This window comes from Leptinotarsa decemlineata, unplaced genomic scaffold (assembly GCF_025532065.1).
Source record: "Leptinotarsa decemlineata unplaced genomic scaffold, Ldec_3_MD MMD2_tig00078346_RagTag_RagTag, whole genome shotgun sequence".
Taxonomy (NCBI): domain Eukaryota; kingdom Metazoa; phylum Arthropoda; class Insecta; order Coleoptera; family Chrysomelidae; genus Leptinotarsa; species Leptinotarsa decemlineata.
In genome coordinates this window covers 6,253,914-6,271,322 of record NW_027412724.1, presented here as the reverse complement: position 1 = coordinate 6,271,322, position 17,409 = coordinate 6,253,914, and the positions used below count along the sequence as shown (strand labels likewise).

Below are 17,409 nucleotides of genomic sequence, written 5' to 3'. Positions count from 1 at the left end.
GGTGTTCCATTTGAAATAAAGAAGATTCTGCAAATTTTTATTTACAATATGCGGCAAGCGGTTTTTCATACCCTGTATATGAGATATATCGTTTGAGAGAGTTACCAATGTAGAATATTTTACCAAAAAAAAAATACAATTGGACTTGGCACAACTTTATAATTTCAAATATTCTGAGTGACGAATATTGGAAAAAAAACCTGTCATGCTAGATATCTCGAAAACCGTCAATATTTTCGAAGTGAAGATATACATAAAGTGTCTTTTATTTTCTATGTATAAACTGTAAAAGCAATAAAAAATATAGGTTGCTATTTAAAAAAAAACACAGTTGGGATCCGCCCAGAAAAAATTTAACACCCTGTGTGACCGCCAATATTTTTATTTTGTCGAGCTCATGCAATGAGGTAATATTATAGAAATTAAGATTCCTATCTTTTTCCTAAATTGAGATATGGAACACCGCGCCACTGTTGCAGGACCCTGTATAACAAAGCTACGTATAATTTATGTTTCTGGTGAATTTCAGTCTAGAAAACCAACTTCTATCCATAAGTTATATGAAATTACTAATAAATGAAAAAAAAAATCAGAATATGTTGGGAAAATACACACACGTTTTCAATGCAAAAGTTAGGGCATTACTATGTCCTCGGAACATTTTCATATTCAAGGATTTAATGATACACACCACGCACACCATAATACACCTTGGCATGTAATGGGTTATCTGTCTATCTTCTAATCCTTATTTAAATGAACCACATACGGAAGTTGATTTCATTTTCAATTTGGTAGTATCCTAATAATTTAATGTCACTTGAGAAAAGTGAAACTCAATCTGTCCAGGTGTAAATTCTTTTCAATTTCCAAATGTATAATTGAGAATTTTATTGCAACAGATAATAATATTGATAATATTGAAGTACACCTGACCAGAGAATTTGAAATGGCAAAAAAATGTTCACCTGATTTTATTTTTCTTAATGAAATGTAATTTTACCATAAACCAATTCTTATATCCAGAAAAAACTGCAATGTAATATTTGTAGAGGAAAATACTTAAATAAATATTTGTTTACTGCCAGTCTTCATGCATAGCCCACTGACTAATAAGAAAGAGGAAAATACTTGTTGAGTTGCGATTTGATCGTTTGTATTCCAAAGAAGAATTTCTCTACTGAGAAAAACAACGACAAAACAGTTAAAAGAACAGGAATCACTTATCTCTCAATGGAAAAGGTATTTCAAACCCATTGCTATCTTCTAGAAAAGCTGAAACACGATTTTTTCAAAGACAAAACCCAAGCATTATAGGAAAATCTTTAAGGTGCTCTAAAACCGGTGCCTGTGCGAAAGTTGCGATTCGCGTTGGATTTGAATCACTAGAAATTAAATGCATTTGTAAAAACGTTCTCAGAAAGTTTATTTCACATGAACGCAGTTCTCCAAATGGAAGAATTCCTAAACAGTAAAGTTCGAAGTGTACTGAGTTGAACCTCAAAATAATGAGCACTCACAGTTCGTCGCGTATTTCTGATATGTACCGCTCTTGGTAGAATCAAATGTTCCAAGTCACTTGCACACCTCCCGTGAAAGTATCTATAAAAGAGTGACAAATAATCTCCAACATTTCTTCGATGTTCTAGACTATCAAAGTTGCAAGTGATGTTCATGTCTCCAATCAGACGAATGGCTTTTTTCTGGATAGAATCCAGTAACTTCAGGGTATTCTCCATACATGAGAACAATACTCCAAAGAAGGTCTGATCTGAGCTCTATGGCATCAAGACTTTCCAAGTTTTGGAAAAGCAGCCTTTGCAATTCCAGCGACATTATTGTGCCAAAACATTTTGATGTCCATTTTAACCCCCAACTAACTTATCGAAGCAGATAGCGGAATTGTCTGTCATGACATTATTATATCCAGGTCAAAACTTTCTGAGGTGTGAAAGTTTTCTGGTTCGGAACAGCGTTTCAAGCTTTGGAGGAGCAGCCTTTGCAATTCTAGCGACATTATTGTGCCAAAACATTTTGGTGTCCATTTTAAACCCCAACAAACTCATCGGAGCAGAAAGCGGAATTGTCTGTCATGACATTATTATATCCGGTTCAGATACATTTATCTTTTTGGAGAAAACCGATGCCTGGGTTTCTGTGGCATTGTATGGAACCTGGTTACATTCAACACAATTCGAAATCACCTCTAGATCCTTATCAAGATGTGCTTCCGCAGCTAATTTTCTGGAATCCACATGAAATGACGAGGCTAGTGTGCTGTCCATGTATCTCGATTACGTTATTCCAAATATGGGTGACATACGATAGAAGGTCCCCTGTTGATCTTTGTTTCCGAAAGCCAAATTGATGGTCGTTGAAGCCTTCCATATATTTGAGGATATGGTGGTTTAAGGCTTTCTCTATGGTTTTTGATATCACTAATAGCAAAACGACTGGTCTATAGTTGTTTGGAGAGCTGTTCTTGCCCTTTTCGGGAATAGGCTGTAAGCGAGCAATATTCCAACACGAGGGAAAAATCCCTTCCTCGTAAGACGGGTTGGAAAATCTGCAAAATACTGGTGCAAGTTCATTGGCGCACTTTTTAAGTCTGATAACGGGCACTTCATCAGGACCAGACGCCTTGTTGATATTAAACCATTTCGAAATTCGCCTGTCTAGACGTTGTCAAAAAGTAATTTCCGGCATTATGGATGCTAGTGTTGGAATAGTGGGTGGTGTCTTTTCCAGAAAATCGACTGTGGAGTGGAACGCGAATTGTTCAGCTAGCAGATTTGCTTGTTCTATGACTGTTGTTGCAATTAAACCATCCACTTGTGTTATTGGTGGTTCAGTTGACCAGAAGGATCTAGATCCGCTGGGATTGGCAAGCGATTTATCCCTAATTCACTGATTGTGAAGTTCTTTTTGCTTTAATTTATTTTAAGTACAGCTACTGCGAGCATTCACAAACCTAGTTTGGTTTTCGGTACTAAGATTTTTGCGCCACTACCGGTAGGCGAGATTTTTGGATGCGACAGCATGCTCGCAATCTTTTTTGAACCAAGGTTTGCCATTAGAAACTCGTTTCAATGAAGAAGGAATGTATACATCCATGTATGATAGAATAACTTCCATGACTTCAAAAGCATAAGTTGATGGATCATTAGAGCTGGCAGATCTATAATGCCAATATTTGCGCGGCTTACATTATTCCTGAACATTTATTGGTAATTCACTCAACACTGAAATTAGTTTGTTTTTTCAAAATGCATCTGAAGGATTTAATTGTCAAGTTATATCAAGATCTGAAATGACAGTGGACAAATGGGGTCCTCTCATAGTGCTACTAATGTTTAACCTAAAGTAGCCATGTGATATTCACTTTGAAGAAATAAGGGCCACTATCGGTGAGGGCGAAGGAGGACGAAAAATCAACACAACAGTTTAACATTTAAACAGCTATTCAAATGCCTGAGAGGTTTCAGCATATAAATTACTCAGGTCGTCTTAAATCCGTGAGTAGCTCAGTTCATAAAAAACCAAATGACTTCTTATTGGCCGCAAGAAAAATTTCACTCTAAAAGGGAATCTATCTGAGAACAAAATTAAATAAAACATTTGATTACTGGAATATTAAAAATATGATGACTTAAAAAAAAAACAATATTTTAAAAAATTAAATGAGTATGGAATTTTCTAAGAAAACAAATTCTTTTGCCCCGAAATAAATTAATGAATCGAATAGTCAGTTGAGGTCAATAATATATGAACAACAAAATAAAGTAACCGATTATAAACTGTAGGCGATTGTGGATACTAACAATCGAAACGTTGTGAAGTAGTTAAATATGAAATATTTATTTTTATTGGTTTTTTGCATCTCTTTTATTATTCATCTTCATTATTTTATCCTAATTTTTAATGTTTCTATATTGTTTTTTTCTCATCGGAATGTTTCGGTCTTTCATTAATACATTGTTCATTTTTGGTTCTCATGAATTTCAAAAATGGTAAAACTGATAACATTCACAACCATTTATGATAGAACAATATCAGAAATCAGCTCTGACTAGGCTGCAGAAGAACCACGAGAACAATCACCTTGGTAGATGTGATTTTTCTAAAGAAAGAAAATAATTTAAAACTTTGAAATCTCCCAGATCCAAGTATACTCGTATATTTGGAATTTCTTTAACCAGTTTTGAATTTCATTTCACAGAAAAATTTGAAAATTCAAATTCTTGCTACATTACTCATTTCAACATTTTTGATAACAATTTATCAATTTACCAAATTCTATTGTTAGGTACGTTTTTCAAATAGGTTGGGTTTATTAAGAAAAATATTATTTTCATTGAAACACATAATAATTGTTTATCACTAGAATATATTTTTCAAATCTTATAATGATCAGTCGAGATGTAGATAAGTGGAGTGATGAATTTAAATAATCATCAAATGTAAACATATGAATTTTTAAATAGATAAAAATAAACAGAATACAAAGTAAATTACATAAAAAATTATATTATATTATACTGCTCTATAATATAAATTGGCGAATTCATATCACAATCCAGAAGAATAAAAGCAAGTACTAATCACATTAGTGGTTGGTGAGCCTCTTGTCCTTTGTTGAAAGATATTGATGGCTCTTCTTCATCGTTCCCCAGAAGTAATTGTCGGCCACTTTTATTTTTTCCCAAAAATCTGAAACGAAATAATAGTGGTCTCAATAAACAAGGTACAGAACCCATCTCAATTATTCAGGTTACTGGAGGTAATCAAATGAGTTATATAACCTTTTTCAAAGTAACAGCTAGACACAATTATTGCATTTTTCAATTATGGGGATAGAGGTAGAGTGACACCTTATTTAGAAGACATTTTAATATTTATTTCAACTCAATTCCATTATTCCAGATCAACAGTAGATAACATAAAACATGAACTACGTGATTTCAGTGTGTACCACATTTCACCGTGTAGGTATACATGTATACTATCAACTTGGAAGATAATATCGAAAGAGTCATAAATTTGAATGTTTCTAGAGTTTTATCCCCAACACCAAACCGTTAGTTTTAACACCTCGACACGTGTTTCAATCATCAAGTGATCATCTTCAAGAGAAAGAATAAACTAAATCTACATAGGTATAATGTTGTCCTTATTTATACCAAAGGTACCTGCGTCTTAATTGTCTTAAAATTAATTTCACAATGTTGACTCATCTAATAGTCAGGTAAATCTGATAACTAAAAATATTATTTCAACATGAAAAATGTTGTATGTAGGTTCGTTTTATGTTGTAGGTCCAAAAAACAAAACAAGAAAGGATTTTTAAATATTCCAACTGGGGCTCCAGCCGCGGGGAAACAGCTGTGTTCATCACATCCCACTATATTTTCGGGGTCTGAAATTTTGTATATAGGTATGAGGATTTTTTAATATTCCAACTGGGGCGCCCCCTCTGGGTATAAAAGGGTAACGTTTACGTATGAAAATTACCTTTTCATCACCGTTTTTCCATACCGGTATAGTTTCGGAGTCTGAAATTTTGTATGTAGGTTCGTTTCGTATTGTATATGTACGGGGAAAAAGACGCATTCATCAAATGAAGTTCCCTTTTCATCACTTTTCCCATGCCCTTGAATTTCCGGTGGGTGAATTTATATTTAGTAGCAGCATTGCACCCGTGCGGGGTGAGTCGCTAGTCTATAATATCTTCTAAAATATTCATTTAAATTATATGCCCTTAAGGGCCATATTGATCTTTATTACCGCACATGGTATTTAAGGTATTTAATTGGGTAAGGATTAATCCCTTATTGCTTAAGATCCTAAATAAGCCATTATTTCTTGAGGATAAAAAATGGTTATTGTGGGTGATCTCTAAGAGATAGACATATACTATAGCGGACTTTTTTGTAGACCTTTTTAAGGTGTACAATACTGTAGTACATTTTATCATGTATCTCGAAGACTTCAGCCAGCGTTTGCAATGTAAAAGCAAAAAATGTGCTCATTCACATACATCAAAATCCTTTGCGTAGTTCTAAAAATCTAAGCATACATAGGAACTGACAGCAGAAAGCAACTTTTTTTTATAATATGTAATAATTAATTTTTTACTTCCACTCATATTTCGAATTTCTTGGTTATCGGCAGTGATTTCAACGTGTTTTAAATAATTCGTCAGGAAATAACGAATTTTAATAAAGGATCACCCAGTAAGAAAGCAGTTGAAGGTTATTTGTTAAACTGGTGGAAATATTGAATGTTCGTGAAGATAATATATTTACAAAGAAAACAATTATCGTCATTCCATTGCTGGCATACCTTAAATATGTCCTATCATTTAAAATGTTAATATTTCTATTTGCGAAGTTCAGATAAACTATATACTTTTACCCAGAAGCTTCATGCGCAGTTGTGGTATTTCAAAAAAATATTAGGTAGGTATTTTACTAGACTGCTTTCTGATAGTGTTATTGTGCAGTGAGAAGGTAATCCTATTTTATTTTTCCCTATCAATCCAAGAAGAAAGTATTCATTATATACATTTTATGGGTATGAGTGACAAAAGAATTATTGATTCAATTTTTTCAAAATCAAAAATACATATAGGTGAAGTTGAAAAACACTCCGATATTTTTCGCGTTAGTATTTTTACACCTAAAAGCAACTTTCCAGTCAGTCTGGTTTAACTATAACCATACCCCACATTGTGAGGTAAATGATCATTGAATTGAGACTCGTATACTTTAAGTAGACGAAATACACTAAGGCAGTATTTTCTGTTCGGCCAAAATCTCTGCCATACTGCGGTATGCCAGAATGCACTTGAGTTTCAACATTAGGAAGGACAACATTCTACCAGGAACTCCTCTGGCCATTTCGACAGAATGATCTGGATAGAACATGTGGACTTCGAAGAAGAAATCTCGATTTTTGATCTACTTTACCTCCACTTTCCGGACGATATTTGTCTCCATTGGACCCTAAACCAACTACACTGGACTTATCGGCTTGTACCAGGTGGAAAATGAATAACGGAGAGAGTTCAATATATGAGAGTGATACCAGATCTCAGGCCTGATCAGAATATTTACATTTCTTCTACCTGTTCGATCAATACACATCCATCTTTCAAGCGGAAGTGTATGCAAAAAGAATATTAATGTGTGACCTCCACAAAATAAAAAACTGAAAAAACTGGCGGACCCGAACAGGTTGACTCTATACTCAGTGCTTGGATACTAAAGAATCACATGCAACAAAAAAGCTGATGTGTGCCACACATGGATAATCAACTCCATAAATTAAAAATAAAACATGCATTTTTTTCAGAATAAACTCAGAACCGTTTCAAAAATGCGTGAAAAAATCTTTGCTTTTTATAAAAACTAATCGGGTTTATTTTTCGGCAATATAAGTTTTGAAAATCACCCTCTATTTCCACCCCAATTGATAATAATCGTTACCACTTTAAAATTCACTTTTTTGTGTACTTGTAATATGCTCTAAAAGAACCAACCTGCAACACGCTATCAGTTTGTATTGGGTTCAGAGACAACATAAACAATCAATCTTTTTGTTCATTTCTGAGCTACACATTAAGTAGGACTGGTTTTTTCGATAAAATACTACTTATTCGAGAAAAACGTGGGTTTCTTAATCCAAAAATTAACACTTTCATTCACAAATATTTCGAAAAGTATTTTCAGAACGAACTCAGAACAAAAGTTGCTTAAAATTTGTCAATCCATCCATATCCTGGCGTATTATCAATTAAACATATTTCATCCCTGAGAAGGGGTTCCATCCACCCATAGGGTAAAAACAACTACCAGTAAAGAGTCAACTTTGAATTAGAGGGTAAGTAGCACCTAAATACAAATTTGTATGAACATATTTGCTGTTTTGCAAATTAATATGGAAAATGGTCATTGACTTGTTATTAGAAACATAAAATGCACCTGGGAACAAATACTACAGCATGGTTGTTATGAAAATATGAGAGGAAAAACGCAAGAGACTATGAGGTTGCAATGTTTTCAGGAGACTTGAAAAAAATGGACAAGGCAAAGTGACTGAAAATGATCACATATTTCATTAGTGTCATTGCTTCTCCAGGTCACTTGGTGTCCATTGCATTGCATTCAATTGAGCTGCGATTTGTCTGCTCGGCAGGCGCTCACTAGCTTTTTCACATTCTTGATTGGTAGTGCTTCACGATGATCTCTGCTAAAAAGTTGCTCAACGCCAGTATAATTCTTTTCAAATAATTTCAATTCAAGTTGTTGAAAGCTTTGAGGCTTTGTTATAAATTAACTCCCTCCGTACGTCTTAAAATCCCACGATTTTTTCTTCTGTAGAACTGCTGATAAAAGCAGTATCAATCTTTCTTTTTACGGAATTGTTAGTTGATTCGACTTGTGTCAGCGGAGTTATACATAGAGTCCTCCTTATGTTCACAATTATGCTCTCTCTATTCAATTCCTACTGGAATAAACTCCGAACTGTGAATTTGTCAATTAATAGTTAAAAATGTGACAGCGAACTTCTATTTTTATAAAGGAAGTTTCATAGCCTACTCGATTTAATTAACTTAATTTGCAAGCGGAGAGTGACAAAAATTATTGAAATCAAATTTGGCTATAAAGTAATATGCATCATTATAGAAAATTGTAAATATCTCGAAAACGATCACCTCCAGCGTTGTTGAGGAGGTGTACCTTTTTTACTTGGAAAAGGTGTGGGAATTAGATTTTTTCATGAAAAGTACCAAAAGTTTACTGTCAAAAAAGTTAGGGCAATTTGAAATAAATAATGACAGCGTACGCAGCACCCTCTAGAAAATTACATGAAAATTAATACGAAATTATGATTTCCCACGTCAAAAAAATCCCGGGAACCGAATTTCGTGCAAATACCTTATTTTTTGCAATAGTCATTTTGAAAAAGTGAACAAAAAATTTCAATTCCAACACCCCGTATCTCCGAAACGAAGCATTTTCGGACACAAGTTCATTTAGACTTTTTTTCTTAAAATTGTCTGAGGAATACGTCACTTGAATATTTTAACGTACTTATGTTACACCCTGTATACTAGGTGCCAGGACACTCGGGCATCGCAGGAAATTAGAGAGTTGATGAGCGTGCCAGAAATGGATCCTCAACTCTATATATAGGCCCTAAACTAGCTGTGAGGGTACCGAAATAATTGGTTTCAAACCAGATCGGTAAATAAGACTATAAGAAACCTAAATAGTAAGTACTGGGAACGCACATCCGGGAACACACGGGAATACCTTCATAAAGGGACCGTCCGCGAAAAGAACTCAAAAACTGCTTCTACAAGGCAGGGATTGGCTCAAAAAAATTACAGAGCTCTTCACTGAACACTATCCGTTGAAAGGACATCTTAAAAAAATAGAACTGTACAACAAAGACCTCAACTTCAGACATTGCAACAAAGAGACAGAGACAGCTCATCTATTTTATGCGAATATGACGCACTGGAGGCAAACAATTTATAGACAATCCAAATTATTTCCAGAAGAATATGACATGCATCCAGTAAGGGAACTGTACAATCTAGTACAGGGCACACGATTGTTGGAATGAGTGCAATGAAAATATTGGAGAAAAACGCAATAAGCCCATGAAGCTGCAGTGTTTTCCCGAGACTCGGGAGAAATGAACAAGTCAGACGGCTCCCAAGTAGAAAAAGAAAAATGAGATATATTACTCGGAGACGGCAAGGACGCTAACACTTATCGATATTTGGAAGGTGCTCGATATTTAAACAGGCTTTGGAGCATTATTTTTGATCAATCTTTGTGTTGTAAGGGTCGCCACCTATTCTCCCTTTGAACCAAACTTCTCAAAAGCATAAGGCAATATAACCATTTTTGATGATGCTTTGTATAACTACTAATTCACATGTTGGAGGCTCCTGACGAGCAAATAACGTATTGTAACGAATTAATGAATTAAGTGTCTTAATCAAATTTATTTTTAACAATGTTTCACTATCTCAACTATTTTATATACAACACTTAGCAACTAACGCTTAATTTATCTTCACAGTTAGATTTCTTTCTTCAAACGCACGATTCACTTTCTAAGTACAGACTACTGCTCGGGACGGAGAGCGGCCTTTTTATATCGTCAACGAACGCTCCGGATCTCTCTAGGGATTTCGGCACTGGCCTAGATTATTCGCGGTGGCTTATCGAGTGCATTCCCGATGAGTCATGCGTTTGCTCGCTGAGATATCGATCAGGGCCGGCTTCAGATTCATTACAGTATGTTAGCGTGGATATGAGAGTTCAGTGATGAACATTGTTTTGAAAGTAAAACTCATACATTCTAAACAACGTATCACTCCACCCAAATGAGGGCATAAATATCTCTCGAAGAAGAGAGAAAGGGGGTTGCAGTTCATTGAACCAAAAAACTGTGCAGAGTCGACTTATTTCATAAACCTCATTTATTTATCAACTGCAACAGTAACTAATGCAACTCATCGAACAAATAATAAAAGTGAATAAAACTTTTAATAACCATATAAAAAACCAGCAGTAAATAATTTCCCATCATCCGAATAAGTCGTCCGAGGACAAGTATAGTTATTGACGATTGCAATCGAAACATCATGAAACTTGATTTGAAATCTTTTTTTTCTATTTTCACATTTTGAGCTTATTCATTGTTATTATTATTAGTTTCAGTTTTATAATTAATTTTATTTTGCAGATTATTATTTTTTTAATAGTGATAAATTTGTTCATTGTATTATTCATTCATTTTCATACATTTTTTATATCAGTTTCATTCCAGTTATTATGGACTCATCCGAATATTTCAGTCCGACATTTTTTTACTTCATTCACATTTCTATTCTCAAGTTACAAGTTTCAGGAAAATAGAATTTCGAATATGCACATAAAAAAAACTGGTCGATCCAGTGAGAAATTATAGCTCGCTTAGTATGACCAACATACTTTTTGTCGGAATCCTCACAGCTTCTTTCCTATATCATAAACTTATTCTTTTCCGTTGATTGGTTTGTCGGGTTACCCAACACCTATTGAAGTGTACGAGCAGTTTTAAAATCCACTTTCATATTCAATTTTAAAAAAGTTTGAACCTTCCGTCAGTGTATTTTGGTTCATTTGGAGGTACTATAAATTTTGAGTCGGCGTGTTTCTGAAAAGTCAAGGATTTATGGAGACTCTTTCTAAATTTTTTTCCCGAATTAACTTATCCACTATGTTTGAAGGATACTCATTAATTTCGGCTATTTCCCTGATGACAGATTTTCAATTATAAAACTCACGTATTTTATATGAATGAATGAAAATAAGAAGGAGCTAACCATTTCTGGATTTGCAATCTAAAAAGATATAGCTGATAGTAAAGGCTATCCTTCAAACATAGTGGATAAGTTCAATGGGAATAAAACATATAGAGAGAGTCTTCGTAAATCCTCGATTACACAAAAAGACGAAAATTTAAAATTTATTGTTCTCCCGAAGGAACCAAAATATACCAACCGATTGGTCCAAATTTTTAAAAGAGTTGAATATAAAAGTAGCTGCAAAATGTTCCTACACTTCAACACAACACTCACAACAAATAAGCTGTGAGGATTGCGACAAAAAGTATAGTTGAACTAGGCGGATTACAATAGCTCGCTACAAAAAAAGCGTTTTGCATATTTGGTTTCATAGACCAGATAAGTCTAGTGTCGATCAACATCCCTCAGAGAACAGCCACAGAATAAGTGAGTACATGACATGTTTTAGATAGCTTTGAAAATTTAGAAAACGAAAAATGTAAACATCGACAAAGTTGTTGCTTGTATTTCATTTCATTGTAATTTCAGTTTTTTTGCCTAATATAATTGTTATTTTTCAGCTAATCTTTTCAATTTTTTATAGATTCTTTCAGGAATTTCAAATCAATTCATATCATATTAGACAATGGAAGTCCGAACTAATGAAATGCACAACGAAACATTGTCAACCACCTTCAAACATCGACGAAGGCATTACTAACAGTCCGATGTTTACGCTCGTACGTAATCGTGGCAGATAGTGTTTAAACGTCGAATCATAAATGTGTTGTGTTTGGGCTCTGGTCTTCAACTAGTTTTACGGTGAAAGCTGCAATGAGAGACAGAGAATGAATCTCGTCGGTGGTCGATGCCTAAGCTTGGTTTTGCAAGTAACCGCCTTGAGGAGCCTCGTTCAACTGTCATATTCGAGAATTGAGTTCGCTGTACATCCCATAGAGGGCAAATTCGTAAGGGTTTATCTGGGAACCATGGAAAAAAAGTCATATCCCATCACGACGTTGGAGGATTTACCAAACGGCAAGTAACAAATCAGATCGAGAGTCTGTATATGTTTTGATAAGTGGATTTTGGAGCATCTGGTGAGGGAAGAGTGTTTTCAATAGATTCTGTATATGTTGCCACTGAAGATCATTCTGAACATACAGAAATTATACCAGCTGAGAATGTTTAAAAGGAGGTGAATGAAGAAACAGGTACAACGAAAAACTTTTATTCCAGAATGCTGGATGATGCACGTCTCCTAAAAAGCAGGACATCCACTCAACAGGTTATTTAGTTACGCCACAGAAAGTGTGGTGTACCTTCAAGTGTACAAATATTACTTTTTAGTCTTCCTGAGATTATTTTTATATTTATGTTATTATATCTGGATGGTTGAATACTTGTCGGAGTCTGGCTACCAAGTTCTTTAAAAAGGGTAATTTTGTGGCAGTGTGCAGCTGGATATATTTATATTATAACAAAAAGATTATACATACATACATACAATTCAAGGGAAGAAAAAACAGTCTTTTTACTCCTAAGGATGCCTAAGGATTTGAAGATCAATAGGAATTCGTTTTAATATCACCATTGAACATAGTTTCTTTCTAACTTTATATTTTTTGCAGAGTACTTCATGCTGATGGGAAATGGGCATTCAAGAAGAGAAACCAATAAGCTTTTGACAAAAATTTCAGTTTCATCAAAAGCTTATATTTTCATTTATCAAAAGATTTGACTTGTTTATACTGAAAACATTCAGTTGCACTTGTGGTAAAAGATTCATATTTGAAATTTGACTTTAAAAATGATGAACGTTTCCGCCAGAAATAAGGTTAGGTTAGGTTATAACAGACTTGTTTTTGAGAATGCAACCTATCCAATTCCATAATTCCATTGTGAAACTTTTTTTCAATTCTCTGTTTTGCTTGGATCTTTGGTAATTGGGTGTAAAGTTTCCAGAGAACAAATATTTCACTTAATATTTTTTGGAGACTTCAAGCCTTTTTACACATAATTAACACATTTATTTGGTGACACCCTGTCTCCAGGTGGACATCCGATCCACCCCGGCCTCCCACCGGCGTGAATGGGGACAGGAGTTATGTAAATCCACTATAACACTCCCACGTGGACATCCGGTCCACCCCGGCCTCCAACCGGCGTGAATGGGAGTGCTGTTTCTCTTCAACACTTATAGACTGTTCACAAAAATGTTTAATTTAATGGTGGCACGTTCTATGACGGCAGACATTCACAACACAAACTGAGTTTCGTCTCCAACAATGGCGTCCGCGTACCTTCTTTGTGGACGGTCGCTGTCGGCACGTCCGTCCACCACCACATCAGAGACGAAACTCCTCATGGTTTGTTTATGTTTACCTATTGAGACAAAGTGTAGTTTCTGTATTCGGAATTTTTATCATCACATTTTTTGTTAGGCTGTAAGCATTCCATCAAAATCGTCTCGATCATCCAAACTGTTGATAATTTTCAAACCTTTTATTTATTATATAACACGATAAATACAAGCTTGTCAAATTTAATCTTTTTACTAATAATCTCCTGAAGATGCCAACTCGTTTTCCAAAACATGAACCATGTACCTACATAATTTTATTATTAATGATTCATTAATAAAATTCTCATGATTTTCTCAAAACTGCCGATTAGCGGAAAAATAGCAAATATACTCATAACTGTTGAAAAAAAATTGGAATTTTAGTCAAATAATGAATAATAGTAAGTAGTGCTAATCTTATTTACAGATTGAAAAACGAAAAAACTAATATACCGAGTTCATAAGTAGTAATTTTTCGATAGTATCAAGCTACGGATATTCACATCATTGTATAATTTATCAGTAAAATTTATAATACTTTTATCTCCACAAATCCATTTTAGTCTTTTGTTTCTGGTGACTGACACGTCTTGGAATAGTTTGAATTGTTTCCGTCATGGTAACAAAAATCGTTTATATTTATTTGGTTCTTGAAATAAGGAACTTAAGATTTGTGGAAGATGAAAGTTGATTCAAATATGCACCTTACTGTAAATTACATATGTTTAACATACCTATAATGACGGATAACATATGGGTTAACTTGTATGTATTGACAAAATGCATCGTCTCCTTAAAATGAAAATGTCGAACTTTTTGCAAATTTATACTGGAAAACACAGTAACGGAACTGGAAGATGTGGGCTAGTGGCCGTTGAACACATGTTGAGAATGATTTACAGGTATCCAGTATTTGTTACTATCCTAAAGATTTCTCTAGTTCATTCATTTAGATAAAATGAATTGAGTATCATGTTTTCAAATCTAGACATTAAGTTCACCTCTCAAAACGTAAACTTTTCATGATTATTTAAATTTTTAAACTTTCAAAATTTAAACAAAAAACAAATGAAACTTCTTATAAGATGAGGATAAGTGAGGTTTTGACTCAAACTAATTACGTTATATGAACACATGTGTAATTCAATATTCATATCCTTGAAAGTAAATGTTTCGGTTGGACTTTTTCTCTCAGAAAGAAACTTCTCTGCATGATCTATACATCTATGTGAAGAGTTTTTATGTAAAATACTTTATTTTTTTCATCGAAAGTTTACATATTTTATGTTTAATGATGAATAAGTAGAAAGTCAAGAAGCTTATTTTTCAAAATCATTTTACAGATCAATTCATGATGAACTATTCATTTTCTATTTCATTTCATTTCTACAAAGTGAATAAACTAAGAAACAGTAAAAAAATACTGAACAGTTTTTGTGTTGTGCTATCCTCAAAGTAGTTAAAATTGTGTGATTTTATATTTCTATTATAACCAACTTGATGAACTTATGATGCACTGTTTGGAACCTTTGGTGTAGTAATGAATATTACTGGAGTTTTTTCCCAACACCAAATCGTTATTTTTATCACCTCGACACGTGTTTCGATCACCAAGTGATCATCTTCAAAGAGGAAGATTAAATCTAGAAACTAGTGCGAACTGATCCTATTTATGCTATAAAGGTAACCCATACAGGTAAACCATCCAGGCGTACCAACCAACATATCATACATACATACACACATACCAACATACATATGTTGTACGGTTGTATCAACATATCATACATACATACACACATACCAACATACATATGTTGTACGGTTGTATGGTTGGTACGCCTGGATGGTTTACCTGTATGGGTTACCTTTATAGCATGAATAGGATTAGCTCGCACTAGTTCCTAGTTTTAATCTTCCTCTTTGAAGATGATCACTTGGTCATTGAAACACGTGTCGAGGTGTTAAAAATAACGATTTGGTGTAGGGAAAAAACTCCAGTAATATTCAACTAGATGAAAGTTATTTTTCTTAGTCACCAGAACCACAAAATAATTGTTTCGTTGCATATTTCAAACTCCATGTCGACATCATCAGGAGATGGGAAACTCTTGTTTTTAGTTAGTAGGAAAAGTTTTTTTTATTAGATTCGTTTTACGTTAGAAATTCCACTATTGATTTAGGTAGGAGAAGCTCAATTAGAATGTAATCAAATTAATGACATGAAATTTTAAACGTATTGTCATGGTGTGCCTAGTTACAATGTTCATCCACCATTACAGTCCATAATTATTGATAGTTTTTTTAACGCGTCTAACAGGAAGATTTTTATTACTTTTGTATTTGTTACTTCAATAGGTGATATTAAGTTTCAGTTATATTTAGATCTAGAGTGTAGGGTGGGTTAGATTCAATTTTGATTAAATTCTAATACTAGTTAAGTACATAATATTATCATTATGAATTTGCAATGAATGATAGTGGTCTCCATTTCCAAATAAACTCCCAAAAGTGGTTTTAGATCGGAAGGTGAAAATACAATTCCTTATTGAGTTTATATGGCATCAACAAAACAATTTTTCGAGTCATTAATAGAATGAAACACAAGTAGACAATGCTCATTTATTTTACATTGATATATGATATTCTCTATATTTTCTTTCAAATAATAACATCATTCACTATCTTCAAGAATCTATAGATTTGTCAGTGAAGTACTTCAATTCAAATATTAACATAATATAGCTTTCCAATGTTGAATATATGACAAGTCAATAAGTTATATTTCGCCTCGCCATTATCAACAAGAGGTTTTCATCACTATCTTGAAGTGTTTCATCCGTGACTCTTTGAATTTGCAACATTCTGAATTATTTTAAAATGAAAGTAGAATAAAGAGTGGATAGGAAACACATTCTAACTATTACAGAAAAGGATAATCAGATTGTCATTAAAGTTGTAACAGAAAACAGTTATTAGATCGAAAATAAAATAATGGCAGTTAGGAACAATTACCTTATACATGAGCAGATCATTTTAAGACAGGAATACATGCCACCATTGACAATTCTTTCAAATATAATCTATGGTCATTTATTACAATTTCTTCATAAGAACAAAAAGTTTCATAGTTGATTTTCATAGATGATTTAAATAAAATGAAATCAGATCTAAATTATAACCTGACATTTATTGTCAATTTATTGAAAATACAATAGTTTCATGATATAAATTCAAAAGAAATCAAATCCAAATACTAGGCACCACAAATAAATCATTCATGTAAATTTTATAAAATGTTTTATTTGTTTTATAGTGGAAGTTTTAATGGGACCAAATCTATCCGGTACCAAATACTGATACCAAATGGAAAGATATATACTAGTATTTCATGTAATTGAGATAATTCTTAAGCAAAGCGATTTAGAAAAATCAATAATGTCCATTTGTATTTCTGCGATCCAGGGATGTGGTGAGCATGGAGCCCATTGCCTCCAGACAATTCTGAATTTTTGAGGTACTATCAGATTTTATTGTTCTTTCTCCAGTACTCCATTAATGTCTGATTTAAATACCAAACAAAGCCCAGCTTCAATCTCTACCACCGACGAGATTCTTCCCCTGTTTTTCACTGCAGCTATTTTTGTGCAGATCTCATAGTTGACGTCTTTGTAACGGGTTTCCAGCAGCGCATTTGTGGTTCGGCCTAGCTCCA

At 33.8% G+C, this 17,409-nt stretch overlaps 1 protein-coding gene across 7 annotated transcripts in view; it reads right to left on the bottom strand.

Annotated features, from left to right (window-relative positions):
* Nucleotides 1-4,456: 4,456 nt before the first annotated feature.
* The window catches only part of ATP7 (copper-transporting ATPase 1), a 112,563-nt gene continuing 99,610 nt past the window's right edge, over nucleotides 4,457-17,409 (bottom strand). For all 7 annotated transcript variants that reach the window (XM_074185798.1, XM_074185799.1, XM_074185804.1 and 4 more), the window contains one exon: nucleotides 4,457-4,710. In XM_074185798.1, the coding sequence (XP_074041899.1) occupies nucleotides 4,602-4,710 (109 nt within the window). In that variant the 3' untranslated portion in view covers nucleotides 4,457-4,601. The remainder of the gene's footprint in view (nucleotides 4,711-17,409) is intronic.